Source organism: Cervus canadensis, chromosome 3, assembly GCF_019320065.1.
Source record: "Cervus canadensis isolate Bull #8, Minnesota chromosome 3, ASM1932006v1, whole genome shotgun sequence".
In the NCBI taxonomy this organism is placed as follows: Eukaryota; Metazoa; Chordata; class Mammalia; order Artiodactyla; family Cervidae; genus Cervus; species Cervus canadensis.
Genome location: NC_057388.1, coordinates 105,350,168 through 105,368,417, shown reverse-complemented (window position 1 = coordinate 105,368,417; position 18,250 = coordinate 105,350,168). Strand labels below are relative to the sequence as shown.

General features: G+C 37.8%; 1 protein-coding gene across 1 annotated transcript in view; it reads right to left on the bottom strand.

Moving 5' to 3' along the window:
• The window catches only part of CNTNAP2 (contactin associated protein 2), a 2,193,843-nt gene that overhangs the window by 1,469,356 nt on the left and 706,237 nt on the right, over positions 1–18,250 (bottom strand). Inside the window, exon 4 of the mRNA XM_043463954.1 lies at positions 8,746–8,939. Within this exon, the coding sequence (XP_043319889.1) occupies positions 8,746–8,939 (194 nt within the window). The remainder of the gene's footprint in view (positions 1–8,745; positions 8,940–18,250) is intronic.

Genomic DNA, 18,250 nt, shown 5'->3' with positions numbered 1-18,250 from the left:
TTGCAAACTCACCTTGGAAATTATTTTCTTCCATACAATTCCTAAAAATGTCTTACCCTATTTATTTCAAGGCTCATTTCAGAAACGGTTTAATGCAGATTACTCTGATATGTTTTATTTCTCAATAAACTATTTATAATAGTATTTTGAATATATCTGCCTGGTTCATTTCCCCAAGTGGCTGATTGCAGCAACAATGCATGTGTGTACATAAATAAACAAGATAAATTCCTACCCATTGTTGGAAAAAAATTCCTTTAGTGTCCTAAATGAAGAAGAGGCCATTATTAATATATCTGATGGATGAGACAGAAACAAGTGATGAGGATGGTCGTCATCCTCAGTGTCATATGCAGGAAAAATTCTAGATTTTTTTGAAAAGAATGCAAATATACTATTGAAATGTAAAACAGTTATGTTTTACAATTATAATTGGGACAGATTTTTAAATGATTTGGAAAATTTGTGCAACCACTACAACAAATGGTTGAAAAGACTGAACAGAATAATCCATTTGTTTTTAAACAATATCCCCTTACATGGCTCATTGGACCCATGGCCATTGTTATGGAAACAAATAATTTGTTATAAGCACTGCCAGGGCACTTGGCTTGGAGCGAGGTCTGTTAGCCATGCCTCACAAGCCTGCCCTGCCCCAGCAATGGCCACTCCACTTGTGAACCGGAAAACATGCCAGAGATTTGTCCACATTATACTTCCTACCTTGTCATACTATTTACATCAAAAATATTGTCAGATATTGTAAATCTTGAATAAGAGTAAATGGATCAACTGGATCTGGAAAGAAGAGAGAGAGTCTAAAGAATCTGGAAATTATAATAGACTATTGTCACTGAATACAAATACTACACTAGTTTTGTAAAATGCTTCTAAGATTGGCAATCGATAACCCATTTCTAAATCCTTATAGTTTGCAAAAGTTCTTACATAATTTCACTTAAATATTCCAAAAGGCATCATTCCCATTTCTCAGAAAAGAAATCTGAGGCACAAGGGACTTCTGCAATTTTATAAAACCAAATAAATGAACCTATATACTTGAATTCAGAACTTTGGAATCCATATCTTGGTATTCTCTTTCCAAGCACATAGGCTGATCAAGAAGGATATTTTAGGAAATTTTCATTGTGCAAATCTTGGCTGATGTACTATTTGACTTTATAAAAAAGTAGAGAATGCATGTTCCAGCTATTGACTTGATATTCATAAAATCAAAGAGTCTACTAAATCAATCTGCTAACTACTACTTACTTTTCAGATTTTTTTTAATGTTTTAAAGTTATTAGAAACAATTAAGTTTTATGTGTCTATGTGTATATACATATAGACACATATATACGGAAAGTATGTAAGAACAAAGAGATCTGAGGTTTTTTTTTAACACATCTAGGAAATTAATACTCTATTTAATATTGCTTAGAGAATACAAACTTACATATTCCTATATCCTTGATAAGTATTTAACCATGCAATTTAAATATAATAAAACATTTCTGTTCTATGGGACTTTCCATTTAATATATTCAGTGATTACTGATCCTAGTCTGATACTACTAACAAAAGGGGTCAAAAACTATTTTAAAAAAATAATTAGGAATATACGAGCATTTTCTAATCATTAAAAAACATTTTTTTAAGAGGAAGAGAAACTGTTTACACTACAAGTCAATTTGTAATATGTTACTATCCTGCAAAACAGTAATAGTATGTAAAGAAAGCATTCACTATTAATACTCCAATTTCCTATTTTGGCCCCAAATATCTACATTCAAAGCCGGTAATAGAATTTCCTAAGCAAAACTAAATGCAGCTTCTTAGAAAGACCTGCTGGAATTTCTTACTGAATGTAATGTTTAATGGACTTTTGATAAGAAATGCTTATATAGAATCCTTCCTTTCTAACAGATTGTACAGAGGAAATCTGAAAATACCTTGGAAAGTATGCAAATTAGAGTTTGTAGAATATGTAAATGGAAAATTTTTCTTTGGCAATTTTACCAACCTGCACATATTTTCCTTTTATATTGGAAAGGAAATTCTAAATAGAAGGAAATGGCATTGTGGATCAAGTGTAAAGGATTCTATAATGCTTTAGTATCATCAAAGAGGAATAAGAAGGCTTGACTAGTTTAGCACATTTATTTAATAGCAACTCACATATTTGAGTATTAAATATTCAGATAAACTCTTTAGAAGTCTCTTCAAGAATCATTCTCATTCCACAGTATGAGATTGATGACTTTAAAATCTTGTGAGACTGTTGTAATTTCTTATTTACATGACCAATTCTTCACTTATTTTAACATTATCATCAAATGGTCATAAAATAATTCAGAATCTCCATATGGGCATTTAACAAGAATATTATAATAAAATTGGTCATGGTTGTCCATTTCTGCAATCATAGAAAGAATAACCATTGACATTTGTTAAAAACAGTATTAAACTGATTGAATGGATTTACACTGCATTGTCCTCAGGTAACCAATCTTTTTAGGAAAGGATAGTTAAAGTAACCTTAAAACTTCATCAGTTTTGAAATCTTTTTACTCTGAAAGTTTACATCGGATAAGGTGTTTTCTATTAAAAAAAACATCCAATCTTCTCTATATGAGAAATCTCTTTTAATTGCAGTATACATTATGTTAAACAGTTAGATTAAAAGAGATATCTAATTACCATTTTTAATAAATTTAAGGCTTCCCTGATAGCTCAGTTGGTAAAGAATCTGCCTTCAATGCAGGAGACCCTGTTTCAATTTCTGAGTTGGGAAGATCCCCTGAAGAAGGGATAGGCTACACAATCCAGTATTCTTGGGCTTCCCTTTGTGGCTCACCTGGTAATAAATTTAAGTCAAGCATATTTTTGGTTGAGATCGTAAGTGCTAAACTTTAATTACTTAATGCATGTTAAGACATAAGTTCAAAAGCACTCAAGAACTTTTAAGAAACAGTCAATTTTATCTCTTTTATAAAACACCAAAGCAATGAACTATTTTTCACGTTATCAAGGAATAAAACACTTCAGAGATTTTTTGGGTTTTATTGGCCATGCTTTGATTCCTGTGGGATTTTAGCCCCCCAATCAGGGATCGAACTGGGGTCCTCAGTAGTTGAAGTGGAATCCTAACCACTGGACCAACCAGGAATTCCTTATTATTAAAGTACCGTAAATTCTATTGCAGGTTCATTGGCATTTAAGTATATTTTGCAACATTTAACTTGTGTCTCAAATTTGTTTTGATTTATAAAATTTTATAATTAACTCACCATAGTTTTATCTAGAAATAATCATTCATTGCTTATCACGTTCTTAGTTTTAACGAGAAGTACATGATTTGAAAGGAAGCAACAAACATAAACATCAGAAAAGCAAAAAACTATAGAAATACACCCTTGATCACCATCAGAAAAAATTGCGAGTCCTCTATGTAGAAGTATTAATAGCTTACCTTCACAATTTGTGATATTTTTCACTGAATGACCTTGTCTTCCTGACTCAACCTCTGGCATTTTATATAAACCAGAAAAGTCCAAGTCATGCTGGAAAATGTCACCCTTCTTAGTTCTTTGAACTCACGTCTCTGTATTTAGTCAAAACGAGACTCTCCCTTACTGCTCAGTGGGTTTCCCAGGTGGTGCTAGATCTGTGAATGCTGGAGACATGAGAGACATGGATTCAATCCTTGGGTTGGGAAGATTCCCTGGAGCAGGAAATGGCAATCTGCTCCAGTATGCTTGCCTCGAAAATTCCATGGACAGAGGAGCCTGTTAGGCTACAGTACATGGGGCCACAGAGAGTCGGACATGACTGAGTGACTAAGCACACACTTACTGCTAATAATCTGGTAAATGAAGTCCTAATGTCGCTGCATTTTAGCAATTATCTTGAGGGCAGCCAACTTTATAAGCACCCATCTTTATAAGCAGCCATCGTTAGAGCGGACATATTTAGGGCAGCCATCTTTATAAATTGTCTCAGTGAATTATAAGCATCACTATGAACAAAGCTAGTGGAAGTGATGGAATTCCAGTTGAGCTATTTCAGCTATTCCTGAAAGATGATGCTGTGAAAGTGCTGCACTCAATATGCCAGTAAATTTGGAAAACTCAGCAGTGGCCACAGGACTGGAAAAGGTCAGTTTTCATTCCAATGCCAAAGAATGCTCAAACTACTTCACAGTTGCAATCATCTCATCCCCTAGCAAAGTAATGCACAAAATTCTCCAATTCAGTGGAGAGTATGTGAGCCATGAACTTCCAGATGTTCAAGGTGGATTTAGAAAAGGCAGAGGAACCAGAGATCAGATTGCCAACATCTGTTGGATCATTGAAAAAGCAAAAGAGTTCCAGAAAAACATCTACTTCTGCTTTATTGACTATGCCAAAGTCTTTGACTGTGTGGATCACAACAAACTGTGGAAAACTCTTCAAGAGATGGGAAAACCAGACCACCCGACCTGCCTCTTGAGAAATCTGTATGCAGGTAGGAAGTAGCAGCTAGTACCGGACATGAAACAACAGACTGGTCCCAAATTGGGAAAGGAGTTCATCAAGGCTGTATATTGTCACCCTGCTTATTTAACTCATATGCAGGGTACATCATGTGAAATGCCAGGATGGATGAAGCACAAGCTGGAATCAAGATTGCTGGGAGAAATATCAATAACCTCAGATATGCAGATGATACCACCCTTATGGCAGAAAGCGAAGAACTAAAGAGCCTCTTGATGAAAGTGAAAGAGGAGAGTGAAAAAGCTGGCTTAAACCTCAACATTCAGAAAACTAAGATAATGGTATCCAGTTCCATCAATTCAGTTCAGTTCAGTTGCTCGGTCATGTCTGACTCTTTGTGACCCCATGGACTGCAGCACTCCAGACCTCCCTGTCCATCACCAACTCCTGGAGTTTACTCAAACTCATGCCTATTGAGTCAGTGGTGCCATCCAACCATGTCAGCTTCTGTCATCCCCTTCTCCTCCCTTCTTCAATCTTTCCCAGCATCAGGGTCTTTTCAAATGAGTCAGTTCTTCGCATCAGGTGGCCAAAGTATTGGAGTTTCAGCTTCAACATCAGTCCTTCCAATGAATATTCAGGACTGATGTCCTTTAGGATTGACCAGTTGGATCTCCTTGCAGTTCAAGTGACTCTCAAGAGTCTTCTCCAACACCACAGTTCAAAAGCTTCAATTCTTCAGGACTCAGCTTTCTTTAGAGTCCAACTCTCACATCCATGCATGACTACTGAAAAAACCATAGCTTTGATTAGATGGACCTTTGTTGGCAAAGGAATGTCTCTGCTTTTTAATATGTGGTCTGGTCACCATCACTTCATGGCAAATAGGTGGGGAAACAATGGGAACAGTGACAGGCTTTATTTTCTTGGGCTCCAAAACCACTGCAAATGGTGACCGTTGCCATGAAATCAAAAGATGCTTGCTCCTTGGAAGAAAAGCTAAGAGCAACGTATACAGCATATTAACAAGCAGAGACATTACCCTGCCAAGAAAGATCTGTCTAGACAAAGCTATGGCTTTTCCAGTAGTCATGTATGAATGTGAGAGTTGGACTATAAACAAAGCTGAGCACCTAAGGACTGATGCTTTTGAATTGTGGTTTGGAGAAAACTCTTTAAGAGCCCCTTGGACTGCAAGGAGATTCAACCAGTCAATCCTAAAGGAAATCAGTCCTAAATATTCATTTGAACCACTGATGTTGAAGATCAAACTCCAATACTTTGGCCACCTGATGTGAAGAACTGACTCATTTGAAAAGTCCCTTATGCTGGGAAAGACTGAAGGTGGTAGGAGAAGGGAACAACAGAGGATGAGATGGTTGGATAGCATCACCTACCAAATGGACATGAGTTTGAGCAAGCTCTGGGAGTTGGTGATGGACAGGGAAGCCTGGTGTGCTGCAGTCCATGGAGTTGCAAAGAGTTAGACACAACCGAGTGACTGAACTGAACTAAACTTAACTAGTCCATTATGAAAGGAGAGGATTTAACAGTCTCTCAGTTTTGGAAAGAAAACTTTACAGAAACAGAAATCTGAAAGATAGTTTGGAGTCTGGCTGCAGCTCTTCAAATAACTGCATTTTGGAGAGAAAATAATGATTGCTCTACTGGAAGAGCTTGTGATCTGAGCCTTACGTGTCTATGCCCAGTTAGTTGGTCTGTTGTTTGTTTAGTCACCCAGTCAGTATCTCTTTCTGCTCAACTTTAAGGAAGGCCCTTTCTAATTTTCTGTTTTACCATTGTTTTTCACAATAGACCTCCTACATGCCCATTTGGTAGTAGTAGTGTTAGTCACTCAGACTCTTTGCGATCCCACAGACTGTAGCCTGCCTGGCTCCTCTGTCCATGGGAATCTCTAGACAAGAATACTGGAGTGGATTGCCATTCCCTTCTCCAGAGGATCTTCTCAACCCAGGGATCGAACCTGGGTCTCCTGCATTACCATTCGAGCTATAGGAAAGACCTTCATACCCATCTTACCTACAGGCTGAAAACCAATCTACAATAGGGTTCTCAGTGCTAACATTACATTAGAATGATTGGGGGAGCTTTAAAATCTCAATGCCTAGGTTTCATCTTAGACTATCAATTCCAAATCTCTGGAAATGAGACCCAAACATCCATGTTTTAAAGCTTTATAGGATATTCCATTGTGTATCCAGGGTTGAAAACCACGTTTTTATATAAATTATGCCTGATACTTAAACTTAGCTTAATTGTGAGATGAAGACTTTCCATGAAGCAAAATTTTCCTTCCTGCTTGCTTCCTACAATTTACACATCCCAATATACAAATGTTCTTGCCAAGCGATCAAAGCTTAATAGAACTTATTTCTAAAGGACTACTCTGGCATATGTATGTTTTATTATCAGAGTATTATATCCTTATTTCACATGACAATTATGATCATGGACAACTGCTGTGGAAATGACTACTCAAGTTTGGAGCACTAAACTCTGCCTGCTCACAAAAATTACTTAAGAGTTTTACGCTATAACCTTTCTGGAAGTGGGCCCTGATCAGGTCAAAAATCCCCAGAATTCTGTCTAATACATAAATCAAAAACAAATTCCTCGCATTCCTCCTCCTCCTCTTCCCATCTCCTCCTTTTTGTTTCTTATTGATGGCTTTACTTGATTTTGGTTATGACTGCCTTTTAAAAAAATTAAAATATATCCCTTAAAATTTAGCACTTTATAACATATATAATTAATTTGTATGTTGTGAATATTTGATTGAATACACAAAACTTTCCAATTTAATTAATATAGCTTTAAGAGTAAATGGATCAAACTACCTTTTTTTTCTCAGAATAAAAAAAAATAAAATAAAATGCCTACAGATTTGTAATAGGGGTTTAAATTACCATTATGAGTATATTCTTTCCTATATCACTGCTCCTACTCCTCTAAATTATTTCTACATAATTTCAACATTTTACTCAAATTGAAGTAAAAAAATATCAGAGTCATTAATATAAAATTCTACTTACATGATTCTAATTTAATTTGCCTGGGTGGGCCTGGCATTCATATACTTTAAATTCTTCTCTGGCAACTCAAAAGGATAGCCCGGATTGAGACTGGTTGCCCTAAGCATTGGATAGAAACTGCAGCCTAAAGAAACATTCTTCAACCAACAAGAATGTATGAATAAATAGCTTCTTGGTGGTTTTTAACACATAAATACAGACAAGTGCACACACCTTAGAGAGAGGACTAGTAATATTTTAAACTATTTAAAATTGAGAAGGGGATGCTCACCATGGTGTCTAATGTACTCCAAAGCTATGGCTGGTCTTCTATTTGCTTTTTCTTTAAAACTATTTTTCTACCTTATTTGCCTCTTCATACATATGGTTGGTAGCTAAGGAGTGGTACTAAACCCCTTCATGAGGACATCAGCTCCTCGAGACTAGCAGAAAACCTTTTGTAAAATGAGCGCTTAATTGTATTGAATTCCCCCTTCACCAAAATCTAATAGATTGACCTTCCCCCACTGCCTCTTTGGAGCAGTCTCTCAAAGCTATCTGAGGTGCTGCGTCCCTGGCTGGAGCCTCATTCTGCCCCAAACAAAACTTAACTCGCAGCTCTCAAGTTGTGCATCTTTTTCAGTAGACAGAGGCAAGTAAGAGTTTTTGTTTTTTCCTTCTATTTACTTAATTCTCAGTTCAGAATTTGCATAATTTGTACCACTGCAGATCTGTGCTACAAACTAATATACAGTTACTTGAAACATTGTGCTTAAAGAAATCTAGTGTTCTATCATTATTGAATTATTTACCTATTTTTTTTTTTCAGGTTTCAAAATAGTTTTATTGCGTGGTCGTATTGTCTGTGAAATACACCAGAGGCTGGGGAAGGAGACACCCATTGCATTGACTTTGCAAGATAAAGGTTTTTCATCACTAAGAAAAGGCTTGGGGTGGGGCAGGGTAGGGCGTACTGGGTTTGGATTCATTTTCCCATCTTCTCTTGCTTAGCTCACATTTCTTTTCTCTCTCAGCAAGTACCAGAGGACACACACACAAGGAAACCTAAAATAGCAAGATCAATCTCCAACCACTTCACTCCCAAGCCCTTCCCCAGACTGCACTAGGGATGGGAAGAGTCAGATAGCTACTCCTCAGCCAAAGAACACACCAGAATCCACTACCATTTTCAGATATCTGCAAACTCAGTTCTGTGTCTTTTTCTGACAGTGACTCACCCAGATATTCCCATCTTGATGGTAGGGTTTCCAGTTTCTCCCAGTGTCACTGTAGAGCATGCGATATTGGGTCACCCAGTCTGAGCTGCTGTATCTTCCTTGAGTCGCTATGGCACTGATCTGCTTCCGATTGCCAAAGTTAACCTGAAGCCACTGATAATGGTCACTGTCTGATGGAGACCATCCCCCAGCACCTGAATAAGGTAGAGACAAGAGGAGGGAAATAGGTATTTAATGTTGAACTTCTACAATTGACAATGGGTCATTCTACATCTTTTAATTGGCGTTGGAAGTACTATATTTCACAGATACATTATTAAGCATCCTTTATAGATGCCACGGGGATTTCAACTAATATTCTTCTAGCAGGGTAACATTGACACTCTGACCTCTTTATGGTGTAATTATGTGCTCATTTTCTCCTGAGCAAATGTCTTCATAATTCCTCAATTAGATCTTATTAGTACATGTCAAACTCTAATTGGCTGAGGCTTGATCAATTTACCATGAATTCTTCAACTAAAAATCACTAGGAAAAGATATGTAGCCATCTAATATTTCCTCATGAAAGGATTTATCTTTAAGCAGATCATAAATGAAACAAAATGCAACTATACACAACTCTAAAATATATATTTATTTTAGAAAGTTCAGAGTTGAAAGAACACTACTAGCTCTCAAGATGAAGCCTAATCTTACATCCACCCCTGAGACCTAAGATATATAGTAAATTAGTCAATATGTTCACTAACTCTTAGAGCTATACAACCAATGACTCTAGATGAACACATTTCTAGGAAAATAATTTGAGTCACTAAATGAAGTGAAGCTTCTTTTGGTAAAACAAAATAAATGACTGGCAAAGAGTAAGAATGTGAAAATATCCATGAGAGAAACGGCACTAACATAAAACAAAAAGACTCCTAATTTATAACAGTATGTGAAACAACTATGATTGCACATAAATAGATTACAGAAAATATGGCATGATGCTTAGTTCTAAGAAGCAATATAATTTTTTGAGTGAGTTTGATTACTAATGGTAGTAAATAATAGGAAAATATTCAACAAATTATCCAATGCACAGTATATGAGAACATATGCCTCACTTTTCAAATAAGGAATTTAAAAGCTGACAGTAAAATAATTTATTTTATGAAGTCTATGCTAATAAAGATCATTTTGCAAATCATCAGTGATATATCATTCATATAATGATATTTACAGGGCTTATTTCTGCTCTCAACTATGATAGAATACCTCTCCCACCACAATGAATTACAAACCTGACAAAATGTATAGGATTATACTTTTAAGATATTAGACAATACACCATATTGGACTCTGATTCATGAGATAAGATACACAAATGAAATGAGCCCTGCCAGCTTCCTGGCTTTCTGCATGGTTCACTTTCCAGATCATGGCATAAAAGAAAATTCTGAACAGACACAGCAGCATCACTGACTTGAAGACAGAGCAGAATCACAGCTCTCGAGGAATACAGAATTCATAGGCAGAGTATCAGGGAAGGGGCAGATGTAAGGAGAAGGAACTTTGGGAATGCCCATAGGGCCTCCAGTGAGTATCTTCAGTTCAGACTTTGGATGAATGCTAAGCTGTGTATTTGCAGACCAAGACTTGACAAGACAAAGCGAAGTGAGACCTGAAATGAACAATAGCTAGAAGATGCACAGTCCTGGGACTAGTTTGATTTCAGACTGGACAAGATTGAGAGAACTTGAACAACCCTAGGTATTCATTGGTGATCTCAGAAAGGGAGTAGAATAATTTTATCTTAAAATAAGGATTCTAATTCTAATCCTACTCTGAACACATCTGAAAAAAAGGTTGGTAAAAAGTCTGAATAAAGATCATGCTGATCCACAAATGAATTAACCCCTTGGTTGAATGAAATTCAACACTTCATTATGGAAGACTGGAAGTTTATTTTTCATGAGACTTTCATGAAAATATGAAAGAAACTCAACAAGAAGCTATAATATCCAGCACAAACTTTTTTTTAATATCAGATATGTGGGTAAGCAGTAAAATATGACTCATAACCAGAGAAAAGTCAGTTAGTGGTAATAGACACAGATGATGATAATATCCAGCACAAACTTTTTTTTAATATCAGATATGTGGGTAAGCAGTAAAATATGACTCATAACCAGAGAAAAGTCAGTTAGTGGTAATAGACACAGATGATGAAATTAACAGACCATGACTTTCCAAGAGAGATTATAAATCAGTTGTGTTATTTGAACAAGAACATGCAAATATTGAAGAAACAAATATGAAACCTTAATGGAGAAAAGAAACAACAAAGGAAAACAACATGGGAGCTTTTGGACTAGAGATTATATCTGAAATAAAACATTAACTGAATGGGCTCAACAGCGGATTAGAAACTGAGAAGAAAATAGTGTGTGCTAAGCCCCTTCAGTCCTGTCTGACTCTCTACACCCCCATGGACGGTAGACTACCAGGCTCCTACCTCCATGGGATTCTCCAGGCAAGAATACTGGAGTAGGTTGTCATTTCCTTCTCCAGGGGATCTTCCCGACCCAGGGATCAAACCCATGTCTCTTATGTCTCCTGCACTGGCAGATTCTTGACCACTAGCACCACCAAACTGAGAAGAAAATAGTAGTGTACTCAAACACAGGGTCCAATAAACCATTCAGGCCTAAGCTCACAGTGGGTAATATGGCTTAATAACAAACAGTAGTCCAATAACCTGTAGGATGACATTAAATGTCTTAACAATCATGCAAATGGAGTATGAAAAGCAGAAAGGGTAGAGACTGAGGCAGAAAAAAAAAATACATTTGAGGAAATAATAGTTGAAAAATACAAGCCCAAATATCTGAGAAATTCACTGAAGACCAAGAAGAATAAATACAAAGAAAAATACACCAAGGCACACCATAAATAATTGCTCAAAAAAACATGCTAAAGGGAAAATCTTAAAAGTGCTCAGAGGGAAATAACATCTCAACAATGGCAGTGCAAGCCAGTGAACAAAGAAAGGAAGTGATGAAAAGAAAAGAAAAAGAAGGTGTCAGTGTAAAATTATACATCTAGCAAAAATATCCTTCCAACACGAAAGCAAAATAATGATACTTAGGACAAACGCTGAGAAAATTCATCATCAATAGGCATGTTGTATACGAAATGGAAATTTTTCAGCTGCAGGGAAAACTGGCCGTGCTGAAATCACATGAAGAAACAAATGCTGAAAATGGTAAACATGTCAGTAAATATGAAATATTTGTTAATGTTTCTAAAATTTCTTTAGAAGATAATTGCTTAGAACAAAAATAGTAACAATGAATAAGAGGGTTTCTAACAAATGTAGAAATAAAATGTATGATTACAATAGCACAAAGGATATGAGGCAAGGAAAAAATGTACCGTACTGAGTTTCACATTTGAAATGATTCAGTATTACTTGAAAGCAGTAAACCCTAGATCAAGGGTCTGCAAACTTTTTCTCTAAGGGGTTAAACACTGAATATTTTAGGCTTCGCAGACCATGCTACTTCTGTAACTACTAAACTGCTACAGCTACTAAGCCCTGCTACTATAGCATGAAGCAGCCATAGAAGATCCAGAAACAAGATGTGGTTGTGATTAAATAAAACTTTATTAATAAAGACAGGAGGCTGGCCAGAGAGCTGTAATGTATTAACCTCTGCTCAACATCAACTTCTCTTTTAGATCTGTGCATTTCACCATATCTAAATTATACTTCCAAAAACATTTTTAAGCACTCCAACTATATAAAGTGTGTGTGTTTAGTCTACATGTGTGCTATCTATAGAACATGTGTATAACCACCTCACAACTACCTTCTCAGTCTTCATCCCCTTATTTATTCAAACTACACTTGTACAAGAATGATGTTTCTATAAGGCAGATCTAATCATAGTTGATCCTAGTTCAATATTTTTCAATTGATCCTCATCGCCTCCAGAAATAAATGGTCCACACTTTCACAAACAAAAGACTGAAACACACCCTCTATACCTTCCCAAATCCTCCCTCAACTTATTATGATCCTCCCTCAAAATATTATTTCTCCTTCAAGGATCAGCAATTTCACTCCAAATATCACCTCTGCAATGCGTGCTGTGATTTGCCATTTTGCTTCTAATATGTGACTGGAGGACTTATTCTTTCAGATATTTACATTGCTGCTGGAAGACCAAATATAGCTGTGATTCCCTTCAGGGATTCCCTGGGTTAAAAAAGAGGCATTTTTACACAAGGTCATGCCCGTTCCTAGGGTTATACAGATGTAACAATGGGCTGTCCAGGGGCTAGAAATGGTCAATACCATTGTCCCAACTGCAGAAAACTATAAATAGTCACCACAGTCTGGTCTCAGAGCTCCCTGAGAAATTGGAAGTTGAAGCTTCCATGGAGACCGCATCACATGTTGACTACCGCCTCTGCCTATTTCTGCTTCCTTCCCTTCCCTTCCCCAGGTTTTCATCCTGAAGGTATTGCCTACAAAATTTGCACTTCTCTGACTCATAAATTGTATCCTGGGAAATCTAGTCTGCAGTATTTTTTGGAATCACTTTCCTTCTAACCTGCATATGAGTTTGTTGTCCCAGCTTTGTATTTCATTTGCTATTTCTCTACTTTTGTAGTATCTAACATTTCCAATAGTCATATGTCATCCATGTGTTGATTTTACCAAGAATTCTGTAAAATTTTGGAGGAGCCATAGATTAATTTTGGGGTCTTTCTGGTGGCTCAGACAGTAAAGAATCTGCCTGCAGTGCTGGAAACCCAGGTTTGATCTCTGGGTGGGGAAGATCCCTTGGAGAAGAGAATGGTTAGGTTCAGTTCAGTTGTTCAGTCATGTCCGATGCTTTGTGACCCCATGGACTGCAGCACGCCAGGCTTCTCTGTCCACCACCAACTCCCAGAGCTTGCTCAGACTCATGTCCATCGAGTTGGTGATGCCATCCAACCATCTCATCCTCTGTTGTCCCCTTCTCCTCCTGCCTTCAATTTTCTCCAGCATCAAGGTCTTTTCAAATGAATCAGTACTTCGCATCAATAGTGGAATTTCAACTTCAGCATCAGTCCTTCCAATGAATACTCAGGACTGATTTCCTTTTGGATGGACTGGTTAGATCTCCTTGCAGTCTAAGTGACTCTCAAGAGTCTTCTCCAACATCACAGCTCAAAAGAATCAATTCTTCGGTGCTCAGCTTTCTTTACAGTCCAACTGTCACATCCATACATGACTACTGGAAAAACCATAGATTTGACTAGACAGATCTTTGTTGGCAAGGTAATGTCTCGGCTTTTTAATATGCTGTCTATGTTTGTCATAGCTTTTCTTCCAAGGAGCAAGCGTCTTTGATTTCATGGTTGCAGTCACCATCTGCAGTGATTTGGAGCCCAAGAAAATAAAATCTGTCACTGTTTCCATTGTTTCCCCATCTATTTGCCACGATGTGATAGGACCAAATGCCAAGATCTTAGTTTTTTGAATGTTGAAACAGCTTTTTCACTCTCCTCTTTCTCCTCATCAAGAGGCTCTTCAGTTCTTCTTCATTTTCTTCTATAAGAGTAGTGTCATCTGCATATCTGACATTATTAATATTTCTCCCAGCAATCTTGATTCCAGCTTGTACTTCATCCAGCCTGGCATTTCACCTGACATAGTCTGCATATAAGTTAAATAAGCAGGATGACAATATACAGCTTTGACGTACTCCTTTCCCAATTTGGAACCAGTCTTTTGTTGAATGAGTAGAGAATGGATACTCACCCCAATATTCATGCCTAGAGAATTCTACGGACAGAGGAACCTGGCAGGCTTCAGTCCATAGGGTTGCAAAGAGTTGGACACAACTGAACGACTAACACGGAGAAGGCAATGGCACCCCACTCCAGTACTCTTGCCTGGAAAATCCCATGGATGGAGGAGCCTGGTATGCTGCAGTCCGTGGGGTCATGATGAGTCAGACATGACTGAGTGACTTCACTTTCACTTTTCACTTTTATGCATTGGAGAAGGAAATGGCAACCCACTCCAGTGTTCTTGCCTGGAGAATCCCAGGGATGGGGTCGCACAGAGTCGGACACGACTGAAGTGACTTAGCAGTAGCAGAATGACTAACACTTTCAATTTCATATATGAATTTGGGGGATACCAGTATACCTAGTCATCAAGAGATAATAAATATATTTCCTTATCTGTTAGATAGTTTCAAACTTTGGGAAAATCCTATACCCAGCTGTATATGAAGTTCTATATATGCATTACTAAAAGCAACAGGATGATTTTGGTTATTGAAATAAATAAGCAATTATTACTGTGAGTAAAATAAGAAAAAATATGTACATTTGATTGATGCAATTTAGAATATTTCTCCTAATTTTGCAAAATGAATTTCAGAATAAATTCTCTTAATTTACCCTTTTTTTTTTTTTTTTTTGCTGCATTACAATTTTCAATAAAGAAGCAACTAACAGATAGCTACTTAATCTCATTTACCTCATTACTTAAATAAATGAATGTATGGTCAACTTTAAGGGAGGCAAAAGTCTAAAAGCAGTAAAAAATATAAGTTAAAACTTATTCCTTAGCCAAAGGGAATGTGAAGAGAATAGTGATCAACCTCCAGGGGAGGGCAAATGTCAGGCTTTCATGAGAAGCATGGTGGAAAGATCGATGGGAAGTTCTCTGTTTCTCTTTGATCTCTTTCACAATGTAATTTGGGGAAGTTGATTACTTTGTTCATTTGGCTTGTGAAATGTGTAACCTTTATCGATCTAAGGATTAAGAATGATACCTCTTTCATGACAAAAACCTCAGGAAATGGTATATAAGAGAGCAGAAGGGCTCCCCCAAAACACCATGGAGAATATATGAAAGAGGACAGAAGTGTTTCCCAGTGGATACAGTGATGGCTCAAGGGAACTAAGTGGAAAGTCAAAGAGGAGAAAAAGAATGCAGAAATAGTGAACAGTCATAAACTCTTAGATTCTAAAATGATTTAAGAATAACTCTTATCTAGAAATAATAGAGCCAAATTATCTATTAGGTTACTAATAAATTGTTACAGTGACTTGAAAGATGTGTCCTTACATAGAACTCCTACCATTCCCTAAACTCTGGGATGCTGTTCCTGCCCTACCTTTTCCTTCCTCTCTCTCCATCTTCCTCCACCCCTTCATTTCTCTCTCCTTTTTCTCTCTCTTGAATACACATATCTTACCCCTCCACATATGTGTGTGTGCATGTGTGTGTGTGTGTGTGAACTATGATACTCAGCATTTGCATTCTGGATGTTCACCCCCACTGGGGTTACTTGATTAAAGAATTATAATAAAAAACTTGGAGTAGTGGATTAAATCAGCACTCTAAACTCAGAGATAGCCGTGATAGCCGTTTCCTCTTTCTAATTTGTAAATGTGTACCTCTGAGAGCTAACAGAAACAAGAAACTTTGTGTGTGGTTCAAGAGAGGGCGTGGAGTATCTTTTCCAGTGATAAATGGCTCCTGCATAAACCTGATGCCTAAGCAGGTGCCTGTAACACCAGGAGACTGCATGCCTCAATTCTAATTTAACAGAAAATAGTAGAAAAATTCAATTAAAGCTAGAACTATCTTTAATAACTGGTTGGGAAAAATGTATCAGATGAAAGGAATAAATTGAAAAGGAGACTTGCAAGCCAGATAGCATTATGAGTCCAGGCTGGGAGACCTCCTGCTCTAAACACACAGAATTTTTAGATAAGATAGATAAAAAGAAAATTGAAAAGACATATCCAGGATCAAAAGCATGATAAGCTTCTCCATGCACTAGAAATGTAACCAAAATGCAAAATGGTAAGTAGGACCATAATCAATTCCTGCTGGAATTGGGGCTGGGGATAGGCAGAGACATAGGGGCACTGGGTTCCTGGGGAGTGTTGGTGAATGCACGTCCCTGTGTGTGTTACCAAGAGGAAGCCTGGGTCAGAGCTGAAAACCAAACTAACCCAGGACTAACTTGCCCGTGAAAAGAGACTGAAATAACTGCTTACTGACTTAGAGATACGGGTAATAGGAGGCTGTATGGTCCAGAGGGTCCCAACCTCCAGATGCTAATGCCTGATGATCTGAGGTGGAACTGATGTAATAATAAGAGGAGTAAAGTGCCCATTAAAATTGATATACTTGAATCATCCTTAAATCATTGCTCCCTCACCCTTGTCTGTGGATAAACTGTCCTCCATGAAATTGGTCCCTAGTGCCCCAAAGGTAGGGGACCACTGCCACTCAAGGAATTTGGAAAACAGGCATCTCTAAGGCAAGAGAAGGCACCCATTGGCTTGTTGACTGGACTTATGATTCCCTAGTAACACTGGCAGGCAAGGACACAGGGTCCTCCATGTAAAATGTGTTTCTGCACTGAGGACTGGGAAGCTGAGGAGAAAAATCACCAAATTATAGGGAAGAAAAGGAAAGAGGGTGAGAGAGAAACAGCTGGCTGCAAAGAAGAACCTAAAAAAAAAAAAAAAGCAAAATCACAGAAAAAATATGCCGTAAGTCAGCTAACAAAGTCAAAACGTCAATGCAAATGTCTCCAGATATAATAGCAAGCGAGAAACAGGGGAAATAAAAGTCTCAGGTGCTCAAAAATATAACCTAAGTAATGCCATCCATTAAAAACCAGCAGTAATGATCACATCCAAGAGGGAGAAATAAAAGATTTACAGACAGATACTAAAAAGAACTAGAAAGTGATCTCAGAAGTAAAACAAGTAGACATTGATAGGAAAATAACCTCATGAGAGGAATATCCTGAAATTATCTGTGTGTGTTTCATCATTCAGTCTTGTCCGACTCTTTGTGACACTGTAGCCCGCCAGGCTCCTCTGTCCATGAGATTCTCCAGGCAAGAATACTGGGGTGGGTTGACATGCCCTCCTCCAGGGGGTCTTCCCAACCCAGGGATCGAACCCAGGTCTCCCACATTTCAAGCAGATTCTTTACCATCTGAGCCACCAGGGAAGCACGAGAATATTGGAGCGGGTAGCCTATCCCTTCTCCAGAGAAACTTCCCCACCTAGGAATCAAAGTGGGGTCTCCTGCATTGCAGGTGAGCTACCAGGGAAGACATTCTATAACCATATCGTGGAAGCTATTCAGCAATAAAAAGGAAATGGCACTGGTACACGTTACACCAGTTCAGTTCAGTTGCTCAGTTGTGTCCAACTCTTTGTGACCCGGTGGACTGCAGCTCGCCAGGCTTCCCTGTCCCTCACCACCTCCCAGAGCTTACTCAAACTCATGTCCACAGAGTTGGTGATGCCACCCAACCATCTCATTCTCTGCCGTCCCCTTCTCCTCCTGACTTTAATCTTTCCCATCATCAGGGTCTTTTCCAAAAAGTCAGTTCTTCGCATCAGGTGGCCAAAGTATTGGAGTTTCAGCTTCAGTATCAGTCCTTCCAAATAATATTCAGGACTGATTTCCTTTAGG